Raw genomic sequence first — 15,736 nt, forward strand, 5'->3', positions numbered from 1 at the left:
GTGCAAACTTTATATGCCTCAATACAGGAGAACGCCAGGGCCAAGAAGTGGGAGTGGGTGGGTGGGGGAGTGGGTGTGGGAGGATGTGGGGGACTTTTGGGATAGCATTGGAAATGTACATGAAATAAATACCTAATTTAAAAAAGTCCATAAAATCCAACCTAGGCCTAGGGGCAGGAGCATTAAACTGAACCATCATATATGTCAGATGAGCAGACTGAAGTCGAATATTCACCAGTGCACACCTGAGCTATGAGGCCCCAAACCCAGGCATGGGTTCCACACAAAGAGCAAGGGCTGGCCTCTGGGTAGGGAATGGGAGAGAGGCCTGGGGTATGGGTGGTACAAAACAGGCTGTGGTGTAGTCACGGAAGACTGCCTTCACTGAGCCCTGTCAATTCTTTTTGTACTTATCATTTGTTTGCCAAAAACAAACAAACAACAACGACAACAACAAAACCAGGTTTTAAAATAAATAAATAACGCTCCTGGTGAGTTAAAAAAAAAAAAAAAAGAAAGAAAAAATATAAAGTCCTCACAACATGATTTTCTGGACACATTTTTCTATCTGGTTGATCTGCTTCTACATTAGGCTGATAGCAGCCCCAGGTCAGGAGAGGACTCACAGCAGATGTCAGGCAGTGGCCACACAGCGTGTAGCAGTGAGCAGCCACACTGATGGCTGAAGCTAGGCCAATAACGCATTCCAGGGAAATAGTGAATCGCTTATTTGAAATGATGAGCAACTGATCTTCGAGGCTAACACCGTCTCTATGCAGCCATGTGCAGTACAGACCCCGGGCAGCAAGATGGAGACTGAACTCCCAGAATCCAAGCAGCCCCATGGGAAGCCAGCAAGGGCAAGAAGCCATAGCTGCCTTGTGAAGAAAAAGCCTCAGCGAGCCTGAAGCACAACCACGTGGGGGCTTCAGGGTGTGTCCTGCAAGAGACGCTTGCGATGGGTGGAGCTTGGCTGGCCAGCGGGAAACTGACTGTCTAGGATGAGGGGATCTGTGTAGAATGTAAATATTCTACACAAGCCCAAGTCAGTCTGACTTCCCAGGGGAAACACCCAGGTCCCACTGCTGGAGCAGCAGTGCTGATTATATAAGTCATTCTAGTAGCAACGGAGGACACCATGATAAAGTTGCTGAGTAAGGCAGGTGGTGAGGGGGACACCAGGCTCCCAGCAGGGACACAGGCTTCTAAGTCCTTTTTCACAGTGTGTGCAACCCAGTCTTCCAGGGGGTTCCTCTCTGTGGCAGCACTTGATAACAGAGCCAGCAAGGAAGTGGTGTCTACTTGCTGCCCATATGTGCTTGAGCCAACGTCTGAACCCTGTCCATGTGGTAACAAGGGGAGGTTTGTGTTTTATTCGCAGTGGAGACTGCGGGCAGATATTGAGGAAACCGATTCCAAAGTCAGTATATAAAGAACACCTAATCTGATTCATAGTTTTAACAGTCCTACTACACTGTTTAAACAAGTAAGAAACATGCTTCTCTCGGCCTCCAACAAATAAACAAGTCCATGCCATTAATAAAGACTTTTTTAGCCAAGGCTGTTGTGTGTGCCTAGTGTGCTCTCAACTTTAGCAGAGGCTTAGGCCAGGCATGTCTACAAGGACGAAAAAGGAGGAAATACATCGTAAAGAGCGGGCTCATTAAGCAACAGTCCAAATGGTGCTGAAGAGACAAAGTGAGCTTCGACTAGATATTGCTATGAGTCCTCAGATAGCAAGAGGAAAAGCCAGCCCCGAGCCGTGGTCACCAGTCCCATCCTTACCTTGAGAAACATGCAGCTCAAAGTTGTTGGCCGAGAGCTCATACAACCCCTGTTTGAGCTCAGGGGCTCTGGGTGGTTCCGCTTCCGGCTCCGGTGTCTAATGGAAGAAGAAAATCAATAGTAGGTTTGTACCTGAGGATGCAATCGAGGCGTGGAGGAGGACCAGGCCTTGTTGATTAGAATCTAAAAATGTCTATCTGCCCTCCTGTCTATCTCACACCTGTACAAGGTCACACAGGAAGTTCCCCCGCCAAGAAGAACTCTGGGTGCTTTAGCACCAGGCCCACCCTACTGGCTTGAGCCCCAGGGCAGTTGTCTCCGCCCCAAATTCAACCAACCAAAGAAACCAACTGAAGTCTGTACACCCAGGAAACCATGCCCTCTTCCTGAACCTGATCGGAGATTCCCCACAGGATTCATAGTAAATTCCCAATGAGCCTCTCTACACAGGAAGGAGCTAAGACACAAAGGTAAACAGGCAAACCTGGAGGCAAAATCACAAGGGTCCTGGTGACCCTCAGCTCCTACTCGGGGCAGGGAAAGCATGCAGAGAAGCAGCCACTAAAGACCAACAGAAAGGTCAGTCATGAGAACCCAGAACTCAACAAGCAAGAGGAACCAGGGAACGGGACCAGGTAGGCCCTGTGAGCTAAACCTTAAGGTAATTCCTGAGACAAGGTTTGGGACAGAAGGACACAGCCTTGCAAAGGATCTTCTGCCAGGACAGGGGCCATCCTTTACTGACGATGACACACCCCCAGAGCCCACGCTTGAAATCATGGATAGAACCAAGCCCTGTATCTACTTCATTTCCTGAGTATGTGTGCCCATGACAGTTGAATTTATAAGTGAAGCACAATGAGGGATTTAATAATAACTAATAAAATAGAAATCACAACAATGTACTATAATAAAAGCTATTTAAAACTTGAGCAGCTCCGGCCTTGTTCCCATCACACCCCGGAGGAGCCTCAGCCAGTCCAAGCCACTTCATCATCATAACCATGAACACCAAGGCTAAGCTCCAAGAGCCACAGCCCATGCCCAAAGCCAGAGCCGCTGACACCATGCCAGGTACCACAGGCAACAGAGGCGCAGGCAGCGTCTGCCATGAGGATCCGACATAATCCCAAGGAAGAACTAGAGAACAGTATAAGAAACAGACACGTCCTCACCAACAGAAGCATGCAGCAGATCACCACACAGGAGAACCTGGGAAGAGCCTTCCCAGTGTGGGGGACAGAAAGGCACTGCAGCTTGAGGTTTTGAAGGAGAAACGTTACAGGCAATAAGCAACTGACCACACATAACCCTTAGAGATGCTGGCTGCCTTGTAGAGGTCCTCCTCACGATTCCAACAGAACTTCTGGGATACTGAGAGTGGGAAAAGGAGGCGAGATGCAGAGCTCAGGACACCAGCCCTACCACAGGTGACAGTTCTCACTGTACTGCATGTGTGGAGCCCACCGGACACACAATTGCAGCAGCAGAGGCAAGTGATGGGGGAAGGGTATGCTGACAATCAGGGCTCAGCAGAGCAAGGGACTCCAGTAACACCGAACACATATGGGGTTACAGGTGACAACTCCACAGGCCCTCTTCACCACAGACAGCCTAGAGAGGATGACAGTGAAGAGGACAAGGAAAGCTAAGGAGGTAAGATCAAGGTCGGCCGACACCTCATCACAAGTACAAGCGTGTTTACTAACACGGCTGCCCGGCGAACCTACCCAAGAGGCCACAGAGACCAACACAGCTGATCTCTAGCTGAGAAGTCGTCTGCTCCCAAGGCCAAGCAGGGCAGGGCGGTGTAAATGCTGGCTTACCAACTCTACCAACAGGAGCATAGTCATCCAACAAGCACAAACGATATAAAATGCCAGCAGTAAGAAATGAACGAGGCGGCTAGAGAGATGGCTCAGCAGTTTGTGTCCATTGTTCTTGCAGAGGACCAGAGTGTGGTTCCCGACACCCACTCAGACAGCTCACAGCCACTGGGAACACCAGCTCCTCTGACCTCCAAGGCAACTGCACACATGTGCACGGACCTCCACACAGGCATATGTATATGCATAATGAAAAATATACATACATACATACATACATACATACATACATGTTAAAAGAACTGAACAGAAGAACAGGGCTGAAGACCTGATAGTTGCTCTTTGCCCCGTGACCACATACACTAGACCTCTCAGATCTGCCTACACAGCATGTCCATTCCAGCATATTTACCTTTCAGGAACGACAAACATTGTTTTAAAAGGCCATTTTTTTTCCTCAGTACACTTTAAAATGTTCTTAAATTGCTTCATATCTAGTCAAATTGAGATTTTTTTTAAGAGCTTCACTTTTAATTTAAATAAAAGTTGATGTTCCAGTTTGCTTTCTGTTGTTGCAGTAAACATTATGACCCCAAACTAACTTGGGGAAGAAAGGATTTCATTGGCTTATACGTTCACATCACAGCCCGTCACTGAAAGAAGTGTTGCAGAGATCATGGAGGCCCACTGCTTACTGGCTTCCTCAGCTTGCTTTCTTACACAACCCAGAACAACCTGCCCAGAAATGGCCCTGCCCCTCAGGGAGCTGGGCCCTCCCACATTAATGATTAATCAAAGAAATGTCCCACAGGCTGGCTCACAACCCAATTTTATGGAAACATTTTCTCAGTTAATTCATTCTTCCTGGGGAGGTGGGAATAAGGGGGTTGGTAGTGTGGGGGGTGACACCCAGAGGGGGGCTTCCTCTTGAGAAGGGGAAGGTGGAATGGGGGAGAGGACTTAAGTGAGGGATGGAGGGGGCGGCAAAAACCTCTCCTCCCTGGTTAAGTTGTCAAAGTTGTATCAAGTTTGTGTCAAGTTGACAAAGACAATCATGACTTTGTTTACATTACAGATTCAACTTCTTTAACCCTAACCACAAATATTCCAAAACCTGATCTCTTTTGCATTCCAACAGGCACCAACAATGGAGAACCCACACTGGCCTCACATCACAGGCTGAAGTCAAAAAGTAGGGACACTAAACAGATTGTACAAAGACGACCTTTGGGCTGTTTGTAAACAGCACATATAACAAAACTATGAGACATCAGTGAATTTCATGTCTAGACGTGGGGTCCACCCCACATCATCTTATTACATATATGTGAACATTTCAAAATCCAATCCCCTGACATCCACACCCAGCCCATGCACATGGACACAAATTAAACATGTGTAACTAAAAAGAATAATAAAAAGAATAACCTATCCGTCTAGTTTGCCCTCTGACTCCAGGAGCAGGACAAGGACATCCTAGAAAAAGGCCTCTTTAGTGCAAAGTTTATTTTTAAAGGTTTCTTTTGGGGGGGGGGGGAATGTGGGGAGACTATTATCTCTTATCTAAAGCATTTCACACTTGCCTCACACCTACCCCTTCAGAAAAAGAACATTTTCACAGAGTAAACATTTCTGCTTCAACCCGAAAACCCCACCTGGCCCTGCAGCTCTCCAGCAGGACAGAGAAGCAAATTCTCCGGGAAGCTTGTGGCTTCCTCCGGTTACCTAAAATGAACGCATTCCCCAGGCAACTCGTTAACACTAGGAACACAGTGCTGGATGTTTTGGATGTGAGCACGGTAGCACTAAAGAAGGAGCAGAGCTTCTGATGAGCTGGGCCATCTAAAGAACATGATTCCACACCTTTCAAGATGGCACCGAGTGCTGGGGTCACATGACGCCATAGGCCCGCCCCTTCCGGTCAGTACACAGCTCCAACACAATAAAGTAGCCTCAAGTAACCCTCTCATACTCATACTGTACAACTCAGTTCCAGTTGTACTCAGAACCCCTGGAGCTCTTGACGGTCACCAGAGATGTGAAAGGAGGGAATGCTGGCTTCTAGTCCAGCCCCAGCCACCCACACCGCAGCATAAACCATCAAAGTCTGTCTTAATCCAACCATCCACGCACAGAAGGATGAGTAATGGAGTCGTGTGTGGTGATCGTTACGACTTAGGACACAATGAAGACTTCCATATCAGCTTAGGAAGTTAGGCTCTGACCGTGATCTGATGGCGCCTGCACACAGAATGATGCAGGAAGACACTGGAGAACTTGGTCAAGGTTTTCCATTATTAGTCAAGCTGGTTAAGGCCTGGAAAACTGAAGACCAAGAAGCAAAGGAAAGAGCTACACTACGGATAGCCAGTGGGAGCAAGCCCGAGGGAACTATGGGACCTGGGGAATCAGGAGAAAGCACTGCCTCAAACAGGAGATTCTGGGGTGGGCCTTGTCCTGACTCCAGGCGGTAGAAGCCTGCCACTAGTACAAACACATGGCTGCTCACTGCAGCTCATGAGATGGTGACATAGTGGCTATGCTACAAAGCAGAAAGTACATGTCTGTGAGAATAGGCCCTGAAATATTTACAGATGACACTCCCTGAGGGATGGAGGGGAAGGGGAGACAGGCTGGCAAGACAGTGAAAATGGGACCTTTCTATGTGTTTGAATATTTGTAATACTAAGAAACTTTTCAAGTTATCATCGGTCAGTTCTAAGAAAGGTGCTTAAATAGTCTGGGAGAAGCTCTCCACAGCCTGGCACTCCTGCATCCCCTGAATGGAGTAGAGAAAACTGAAATCAAAGTCAAGCCACAAGCAACTGGACAGGACAGGACACCGCTGTTTGCAAGTATGACCACCATTGGTGGTCTGCTCAACAAAAGGACGGCTGTTCTTACATGAAGTAATTCAGTATAACGGAAGGCAAGAAAGCAGATAACTGCTGTGGACAGTCTCCATGACAAAGCCATCAGAAACAGCCTCCAAGGAATGTGAGCTGCCTTGCCTGCTCCAGCTGCCAGCTAAATAACTCAGAATGGAGTGGAAACCTAAAAACATGTGTAGTGGTTTGTATATGCTTAGCCCAGGGAGTGGCACTACTAGAGGGTATGGTCCTATTGGAGGAGGTATGGCCTTGTTGGAGTGGGTGTGTCACTGTGGGCGTGAGCTTTAAGACCCTCACTCTAGCTGCCTAGAAGCCAGTATTCTGCTGGCAGCCTTCAGATGAAGATACAGAACTCTCAGCTCCTTCTGCACCATGCCTGCCTGGATGCTGCCATGTTCCTGCCTTGATGATACTGGATTGAACCTCTGAACCTATACACCAGCCCCAATTAAATGTTATCCTCATAAGAGTTGCCTTGGTCATGGTGTCTGTTCATAGCAGTAAATTAACTAAGGCAACATTCATATAAAAAATTACTAGAACCCTAAAGAAATTGTGGTGAACCACTTAAAGAAAAAAGTAGATAAAGGTAGTTACTGAGCTACAAAAGGAGAAATTGCAAACAGGAGCAGGGATGGAAGCGTGGTGGCACATACCTGCAATCCCAGCCGTGGGGAGGCAAGGGGCGGGGGCGGAGGGATCCTAAGTTCAAGGCCAGCCTGGGCTACACAGTGAAAAACACACTAAACAAGAAGAGAAACCTGAGGGCCATAGATATGGAACTAAAGAATATTAGGAAGAATTTGTATGTGGTTCTTCCCCAAGAAAACCAAGACCAGGTCTTTGCAAGACCAATATGATAGAGTGCCTGTTCCAAACAGCCAGTCTGAAAGTCTGCGGTTGTCCTGACAACAGGAGTATACCCAACAGAAGAATCCAACGTAGAAATGCCATCATTTACTTCTTCTAAGAATGATTCCTGTTTACTCTTGTGCTCAGGAGAACCTGCTTGGGGGGGTGGGGGTGGGGGGCAGCTATGCTATGTTCTTGAGCTCCTGTGTGCAAATTTGAACTCTTTGGCCAACCAGAAAGGGCACAAGCGGAGAAGGTCTATTTACAACTTCAAAAGAATTGAAACTTCAGCATGTCACCTCTTCTGGCCTCTGGGCAGTAAAGGGAGGGAGGAGGGGACACTCACGGCTGGCTCCTCGTTCAGTGTCTGCAGCATCCAGTTTTCCAGTGTTTCAAAGTCTCTAGGACCCTGGTACTTCACTGCTTCTTGTCCAGGCTTAAAAAACTTCAGGCTGAAAGAAGAGCAAGGGATTAGAAAGAGCAGAAGTTGGAAAGTTTAAAAGCTGCCCTGGGTAGCGAGCGAGCAAACGGGAATGGAGCAACCAGGGGCTGCAGCCAGGCACCTATCTGCCACTCAAGCAAAACTCCAATGAGGTAACAAAAACCATGCTGCAGGAGACAGCTCAGGCGCATGTGCATGATCCTAAACTTTCACACATTTTTGAAGTTACTCAAGGAAAATACATCGAGGTAAAAAACCAGTGCTTCTCCTAGGCTTCTCCTTCCTGGCCTCAGGCTCCTGGTCTCCCTTGTAGCTCCTCCTGCCTGAGGTTTCTCTTAGGCCTGCAGCAGACAAAACACTGTTTTACTGTAGGTAGGCCACCATGGCAGATGGACACCCAGTCACCGATGGATCCCAGTCACCAGGGCATGCCGCTGCTGCAGTCCGTCTATGCTCCTCCCTCCGTCCCTCCATCCCTCCATCCACTGCAGGTCCCTACTCTCTGTTTGCATCCCCAGAGAGCAAGAGCCTCTTCTAGTCACTGGCCTCCGAGGAATCCAGAGAGATGAGGGAACATTCCTATGATAGTGAGTGAAAGACATCACGGGGGATGAATATCACACACCCTGGTCTTGGATCACTCCACTCATAGCATGCCTTAGAAGAGAACTTTACCAAAGATGTTAAGACTATGCTAAAAAATGTGGTTCCTGTCAGAAGGAACCCTCCAACCCCTCCCTGACGTGAATTGGATTTTGTGAGTTGATAACAATGTTCAGAAATAGATGTTTAGGTTCCGATGTGCATAACTGAGACAGGTAGGTGGAGAGCCATAGGCAGTGTGGTCTGCAGTGATAGCCATGAATGGCTTGGCCCATAAAGCACAGTCAGTCATCTATTTCCTAGAGTTATGGAGACTAAACTCCAAATTCACAGTGTAATATAGCCAATGTCTGAGGTGGCTTTCTGGTTCCCCGGTGTCACCCTCTCCCTGTGTCCTCATGTGGCCCCCTGAATAACGCTCACCTCCTAATACGAACATACTGGTATGTGTCAGCATGTTTTCTAGAACACAAACATTCAGCCCATTCACAAACAGGTAAGTTCCCTTTAAATGGAGGCTTTAAAACAGAAGAAGCCTTAAAATGAAGTTCCCTGGCTATGCAAGGAAACCAGACTAGATGGTAGAGTATTCCAAAGACTGACGCAGGCAGATAGCTAACCCGTGGCAAGACTAGAATACACGGTTAAACCCTGTCTGGAGAAGAACTGTGAATGCCGCTCAGTAGTAGACTGCTTGCTCAGCACACACAAGACACTAGGCTCCATCTCCAAAATCAGAAAAGAAAGGAAATGAACAGCGCACTGGCTAGACTCGGCAGTTACAAGGGCAGAGTGGCCTTCTGGGGAACATGTGAGCATGCCCAGCTTCCTCGGGAGCTCGATGACTCTCAACTGACAGCAGGGTTATATCCTCACACACCACCCTAAGTTACAACCACTGTGAGGCGAAAACAATCATTTATCAAACATCCTACCCAGCCTAAACCTTGCTCAGGACACAGAGTCGGCCTCGGGCGTGTAAAACTACCTGACACAACAGTGTCCAATGCCTCCTGTACCTTACTGCACAGCGCGCGGCGAGCAGAATGGCTGTATAGGGCTGCTTCTGCCCTGTCAGGAAGGTGAAGGATCTCAAGCCAATCTATCATTAACTCTGGGACCATCTAGACAAGGCAGGGTTAACAGCTTTAGAATTAGGCACTACACTGCGCTCCAATGAGGAACACAGAAAAGCTAGGCATGGAGGCACACACTCATAATCTCAGCCCTTTGGGGGCTGAGGCAGGTGAACCTTAAACAGAAAACCTAAGATTAGAGTTTCTGGGAATCGGGACAACATAGTGAGAACCTGTTTGAAAAAAAAATACCACTAACAAAGTCTAAGCAAGCTAAAATATGCTGTCATAATTAAAAGGTTTTGCACACACATACACACACACACACACACACACACACACACACACACGGCACTGGGCCTCCCTCCCTCTGGCAGCTCTGGCAAGGAAAGTTGGGGTCACAGCGACATAGAAGCAGCGTATTATATTCCTCTGCCTTCCTCTCCTTTGAAGTGCCTCCCCACAGCAAAGTGCAGGACACAGATTGAGTCTCAAAATACCAGAAGGAACCAGTGCTTAGACTCGATTTTTGGTTGTTGTGTTCTTTGCTAAAGTTAAAATGTAAGATCTTGCCGGTTTGTCTGTCTGTCTGTTGTAGGGCTTGTCTTTCCCACTCCCCTTACCCCAATTTAGTACACAAATCTCTTGTTGGATAACAAGTCTTTCTAAGCTGCTTAAGTGTGAGATTCTTCCTAAGAAAGCTAAGAGGGCCCAGGGCGAGCTGGCGAGCAGTAACGACCCTCCCATTAGCCTGCAGCCTCCAATTTCTTTCTCAATTGACAGAGGTAAAGGAGTTAACAGGCAGAGTGAAGGCTACCAGCCTCAAGTTCAGCCCCCAATTTCTCTATTACAAACTTTCCACAGACACATGTGTCTCTTCCTGGGAAAGCTACAGAGAGAGGAAAAAAATCCCCACTTGGGTGTTAGTCTGCACAGCCTGTGACAAAGTGTACCATAACTGATGTGTTAGAGGTTTGATTGTGACCTCCAAAACACAGCAATTGAAAGCCTAACCCAAGCTGCAGATGAGGCCTTCACAGAGGTCAATGTGACTCATGTCCTCACAAGAAAGGGACATTTGAACACACAGAAACATACACATGGTCCAAGGATGTAATGAGGTAATATGGCTGATACAGTTTGGATCTGAAGTCTCTCAGGGCCCACTCGGCAAAGGCTTATTCACTACTGCAGGGCCCCTGGAAGGTGATAGAACTTTTAAGAAGTGAGCCTAAGAGATCTCAAGTCATGGTGGGGGTGTACTCTTAAAGACGATACTGAGACCCGGGCTCCCCTCCCCTCCCTTCTCTCTCTGCTGCTCGACTAACAATAAGTGCTCTATCACACCATGGCCAAAGCCACCCTGCTGCAAGCCCAAAAGCAACTTTGACAACTGACCATGGCCTGACCCCTTCAAACTGTCAATCAAATAAGCCTTTCCTCTTTTGAGAGGGAGGAGATTGACACAAAGTTTCACTCTGGTTCAGGTTGGCCAGGAACTTACTATGTAACTTTCCTCTAAATATCTTGAGTATTTTGCAACAGTAACAGAAAACCAAGACACCAGCAAAGCAGGAGAAGCCAGAAAGAAGCACAAAAAGATTTCCAAAACCAGTTTCGGAAGGAACTTGGCCTTCACAGCACCTTCAGCGTCCAGAACGGTAGGGAAATCACTTTCTGTGGTTTTCAGCTTTAGCCCTGTGTAAATTATCCAGTCTGCAATGCAAATACAGCAACAGAACAGGCCTGAGATATCCTCTTAAGAAGCCAGTTTGTCAGCTTTCTGTTGTTAAAGGATCTGAGATCATCAGCTTAGAAAAAGAAACAGTGTATTGTGACTCCCTGTTTTGGGCAACTGGGGCCATGAGATACTTGAATTTGTTGCCTTTGGTCTACACAGCAGGATAGAACCTAACAGGCCCCTCTCCTCACAGTAGACCTGACACAAACCAACCAACCAGGACCGAGATCACAATATCTCCTTCAAGGACATAGTTTCAGTGAATTGCCACCCACTTGGTCCCACCTCCTAAAGGTTGTATAAGCTCTGCTTATAGAAGGTTCGCAGCACCGCTGGGTTTTGGGGGGACTCATCTAGACTGAAGCAGACAGTCATAATTTGTGTCATAAAGCCATGTACATGCCTGCTGCACTCTAGTTTGTCACCCTCCTTCCCAACAGACTTTATGTTAATTGAACAAAAGAAAAACTTCAGCAGTGATAACCGTTCAAAGCAGAAAGTCAAACCAAAAGTGCTAACAAAGTCTGAGCCGGCTGTGTGACGCATCACCTGTAGCTGGACCTCGGGCAGCCAGACCCCACTACTGCACTGCAAATGCTCTCTTTCTCAGCAACAGGAAAAGCCAACCAGAATTAGTTAAGGCTTTCCCCATGCAAAGTTCAAAAGATGTCTACAACCAACAGTGTTCAATACAGTCTTGTTTTAATAGCAGGGCACACCTGCTTACATTCAGCGCCTGGGATCTAGGAAGGAAGTTACCAGAAGCTGAGCTTGAACGTGCCTTGGCCATAGACCCACACATGGAGAAAGCCCAGCCCTTCCTTACTCACGTGGGGTATCCTCGCACTCCCTGGGCAGAGCACACGTCGGAATCAGCCGTGCAGTCCACTTTGGCCACGTAGACCTTGGCATCCTCCATGCTGTTGTACTTGTCTCCCAGGTCATTCCAAGTTGGCTGCAGCCGCTGGCAGTGTCCACACCTACAGGGAAGCCAGGAGAAGGGCACACTGAGCCTCGGTTCCCAGGGTGTCCAAATGTACTACTTCAGTCTTCCCCACTGAGCAAGCAAATCCCCACTCTTTCTTCTCTCTGCAGCAGACAGATACCTCACAACGACACTGTTCTCTACATTAATCTAAATCAGGAGGCCACTGGCCCTAGTATTCTTTTTTGACCTCTATGCCAGACCCTGCCTCCTAGACTTTTAATTGACCTCCGAGTAAACGTGTGATATTTCTGTTTCCTGGAACGTATAGCTTGTTGTGCCCCTGGAGCTCAAGGTATGCCGTCACCCTACTGAGACCTGCTCTAAAGTCTATCAGGCTGATTTCTAAGTTTCCTTCAGATCTAGTTTGGCATCACTTCCTCCAAGAAGACTTCCTTGTCTCTCTCAGGAGACTTGGAATCCATTCTCATTTCCTCCTCCTTTTCTGGTGGTCTTCCCTGCTCGCCCAACCAGCTTTACGCTCTGTTGTAACTGTTTATTTATAAGGAAAGGCCTCCTCCACTATGTAACCAAATGAGTGCAAATACAAAGCAATTTCAAGAATTATCAGCTCTGCACCTTGTCCCATCAAAAGCCTTAAAATATGTACATTTAAATTTTGTATTTATTTAGACAGGTCTTGGTTATCCAAGGCTGGCTTTGAGCTATCTATGTAGCTGAGGATAACCTCGGACTTCTGACTTTCTTACCTTCACCTTCTAAGTGCTGGGATTTTAAGTATGCAGAATGCTGGAGATCAAACCAGGGCTTTATGCATGCTCGGTAAACACTGTACCATGGGAGCTACATCCCCAGTGCTCCAAACTATCTATCATTACAGAAGAGTTGGTGGTAAGCTGGACATCTGCAGTTGGTAGGATCAAATGTCTCGTGTTGACTATGTGAGTTTAGTTATATACAAACACTTTAAAGTGTTTGTCTATGACTATCATTTGTATATAATTGATCATTTAAAACAATGCTAGCAAGACTGTGGCCTCTTGCCTCTCTTCACACTTCACTACAGCATATCTCTTGTCACGGGATCTAAAGGACAGGGCTGGCCACCATCTTGCATGTATATCACATGTATGCTATAGCACATTGGCGTTTTGAATGAGTGCATACCACACAGCATTATGGCACAGAACTGATTTTCCTTTCTTTCTTTACCTAACAAACAAATTGTTTGTGTTTATTACATAACTAATTGCTCCAATGCCTTTTAAAAGAATCCTTTTTTGGGGGAAAAAAAAAAAGCTCACTTACAAGAGTGAAAGGCACTGGCAATTGTGAGCTTGCTCTCAAATACATTCTCAATAAAATCTTTAAGCTTCTTTTTTTACCTGACTTCCAATGCATGCATCTGAAGGCGGCATTGGAAAGTCAGCATAAAGCTAATGTCTCTTCCTGGCGGGGCTTTCCTGGGCAACTAAGACAAATCCCTGCTTTATAAAGGCCTAAATAAAACAGGATAGAGAAGGCTCAGTAATTAAGGGCATGTGTTACTCTTTCAGAGAACCCAGCACCCACATCAGGCAGGTCCCCATGCCTGTAGCTCTGGTTCTATGGAATATGACACCATCTTCTGACCTCCTCAACACACATGGCACCCAAACCCACAGAGATGTACACATGTGCATACATAAAAATAAACTATGTAAACACATAAAAGCCCAAATATAGCATCACCCCCTTTTTCTGAAGGCTTGTCAGTTATACATTCCATGCAAGTGCCAAGAATGGAAGCACTGTCCGGTGCAAACACTTGAGCATGCTAAGCACTTTGGCACTTGAAGCAGAGGGATGGGGTACCACACAGGGAAACTGTATTTGAGGATTTAACTTCTGTGAACTCAGCAAAATGAGTTAGTTCAGCAAGGTCATGGGTAGGGAAAGAGCGGATAGCAAGGAAGAATGGAGGCCCAACGGCTCCGTAAGTGTGTACACAATGGGGCCTGTGGACTTTATGCTCCCCAGTTGGCCCATGTTCCTGTTTGCTCCTCATGACATCTGGTGCCTAATCAAAGAAAGCAGATTGGTTCTAATGCTGGTAAGGAACCCAGCTATAAGATGTTGCTGGAAGATAGATGAGTGGCTGCCCTAATGGATTTTCTTTTTCTTTTTCTTTCTTTCTCCTTTTTTAAAAACTAGATATTTTATTTATATTTCAAATGTTATCCCCTTTCTTGATTCCCCCCCCCAGGAGCCCCCATCCCATCCCCCCTCCTCTTGCTTCTATGAGGGTGCACTCCCACCCACCCACTCCCAACTCCCCACCCACGCATTCCCCTACACAGGGGCATTGAGCCTTTCCAGGACCAAGGACCTCTTCTCCCATTGATGCCCGACAAGGCCATCCTCTGCTACATATACGGCTGGAGCCATGGGTCCCTCTATGTGTACTCCTTGGTTGGTGGTTTAGACCCTGGGAGCTCTGGCTGGTTGATATTGTTCTTCCTATGGGGTTGCAAACCCCTTCAGCTCCTAAGGGTTGTCCTGATGTTAGCGGAATTTGATCAGATATGCTCAGTTTAGAGTTGTAGATAGACATCCTCTATACCCTTGAAAGGGTTCTTATGAAAACAATACAAGATTTAAAAAGAAGATAAAGATTTAGTTCCCTCTAACCCAAGTTAACCTGACCACTTGGGGTCATCACCACACAGGCAAGCCTCTCCCCACCCAGGAGGACTAAAGAGTCCACTGCTTCTCTCTAACTGGCATTTCTGGTTTGGAGCCCTTGTGGATACAGCACTACAGAGACTGCCGGCTGTATTCAGATGTGGCCTGGAGCCAAGTGACAGAGCAAAGGCACCTAACCTTACCTTTGACCTAACTGTCCCTAGGTTCAGTGTGACCAGATGCTGGCACCAGATCAACAGCAGGAGGACAATCCTGCACCCACAAAGCTTAGAACAAATACAGAGACAGGTCAGTGCCATCACTACACAGTGTCCTTGCCCCAGCATCACACATGGACAGTGAACATTCCAGGCACTCACGGTGAGAAAGAAGTGGGGAGAGGACCCAGCGTAGTCTACCTTGAGTACCATGTTGTTCTTAAAATTTTGAAATCTTAGCACTCTGTAGGCTGAGACCAACAAAGTCATGAGTTCAAGGTCAGCTTGGCTACACAGAGAGATCCTGCCTCAACTTCCCCTTAAAACATCAAAAACCCAGCCTTCAAAGGCCATGGGTGGGCTCCTACATCTCTCTAATATTTTTATCAGAATAGCAAGAAGCAAACAATTGAAGGCTTATCCTAGAGAGCAGCCTCGACCTAAACGTCTGTAAGCCATAGAGTTAAAAAAAAAAAAAAGAATCTGTGGTGTATACCCCAACTGGCCAAGACTAGCTGGTTATTCATTGCATATATTCTAAACTTAAAACTCCATCAGCACTCCAGAGAACCTAACCCTGCCTGCATGTCAACTTTTCTCATAAAACTAAAAACCCTTAGATTTATTCCACCGAAATCAACTCCAATTAAGTCCTGTGGTGTACTTAACTGGAATCACTACTTTGAGACGAC

At 46.9% G+C, this 15,736-nt stretch overlaps 1 protein-coding gene across 3 annotated transcripts in view; it reads right to left on the minus strand.

Moving 5' to 3' along the window:
* Txndc5 (thioredoxin domain containing 5) overlaps positions 1–15,736 on the minus strand; it is a 28,559-nt gene that overhangs the window by 11,017 nt on the left and 1,806 nt on the right. For all 3 annotated transcript variants that reach the window (NM_001289598.1, NM_145367.4, NM_001289599.1), the window contains exons 2-4: positions 12,047–12,196; positions 7,701–7,806; positions 1,786–1,882 (exon numbers count right to left, since the gene is read on the minus strand). In NM_001289598.1, the coding sequence (NP_001276527.1) occupies positions 1,786–1,882; positions 7,701–7,806; positions 12,047–12,135 (292 nt within the window). In that variant the 5' untranslated portion in view covers positions 12,136–12,196. The remainder of the gene's footprint in view (positions 1–1,785; positions 1,883–7,700; positions 7,807–12,046; positions 12,197–15,736) is intronic.

The sequence above is a fragment of the Mus musculus genome, chromosome 13 (assembly GCF_000001635.26).
Source record: "Mus musculus strain C57BL/6J chromosome 13, GRCm38.p6 C57BL/6J".
Lineage (NCBI taxonomy): Eukaryota > Metazoa > Chordata > Mammalia > Rodentia > Muridae > Mus > Mus musculus.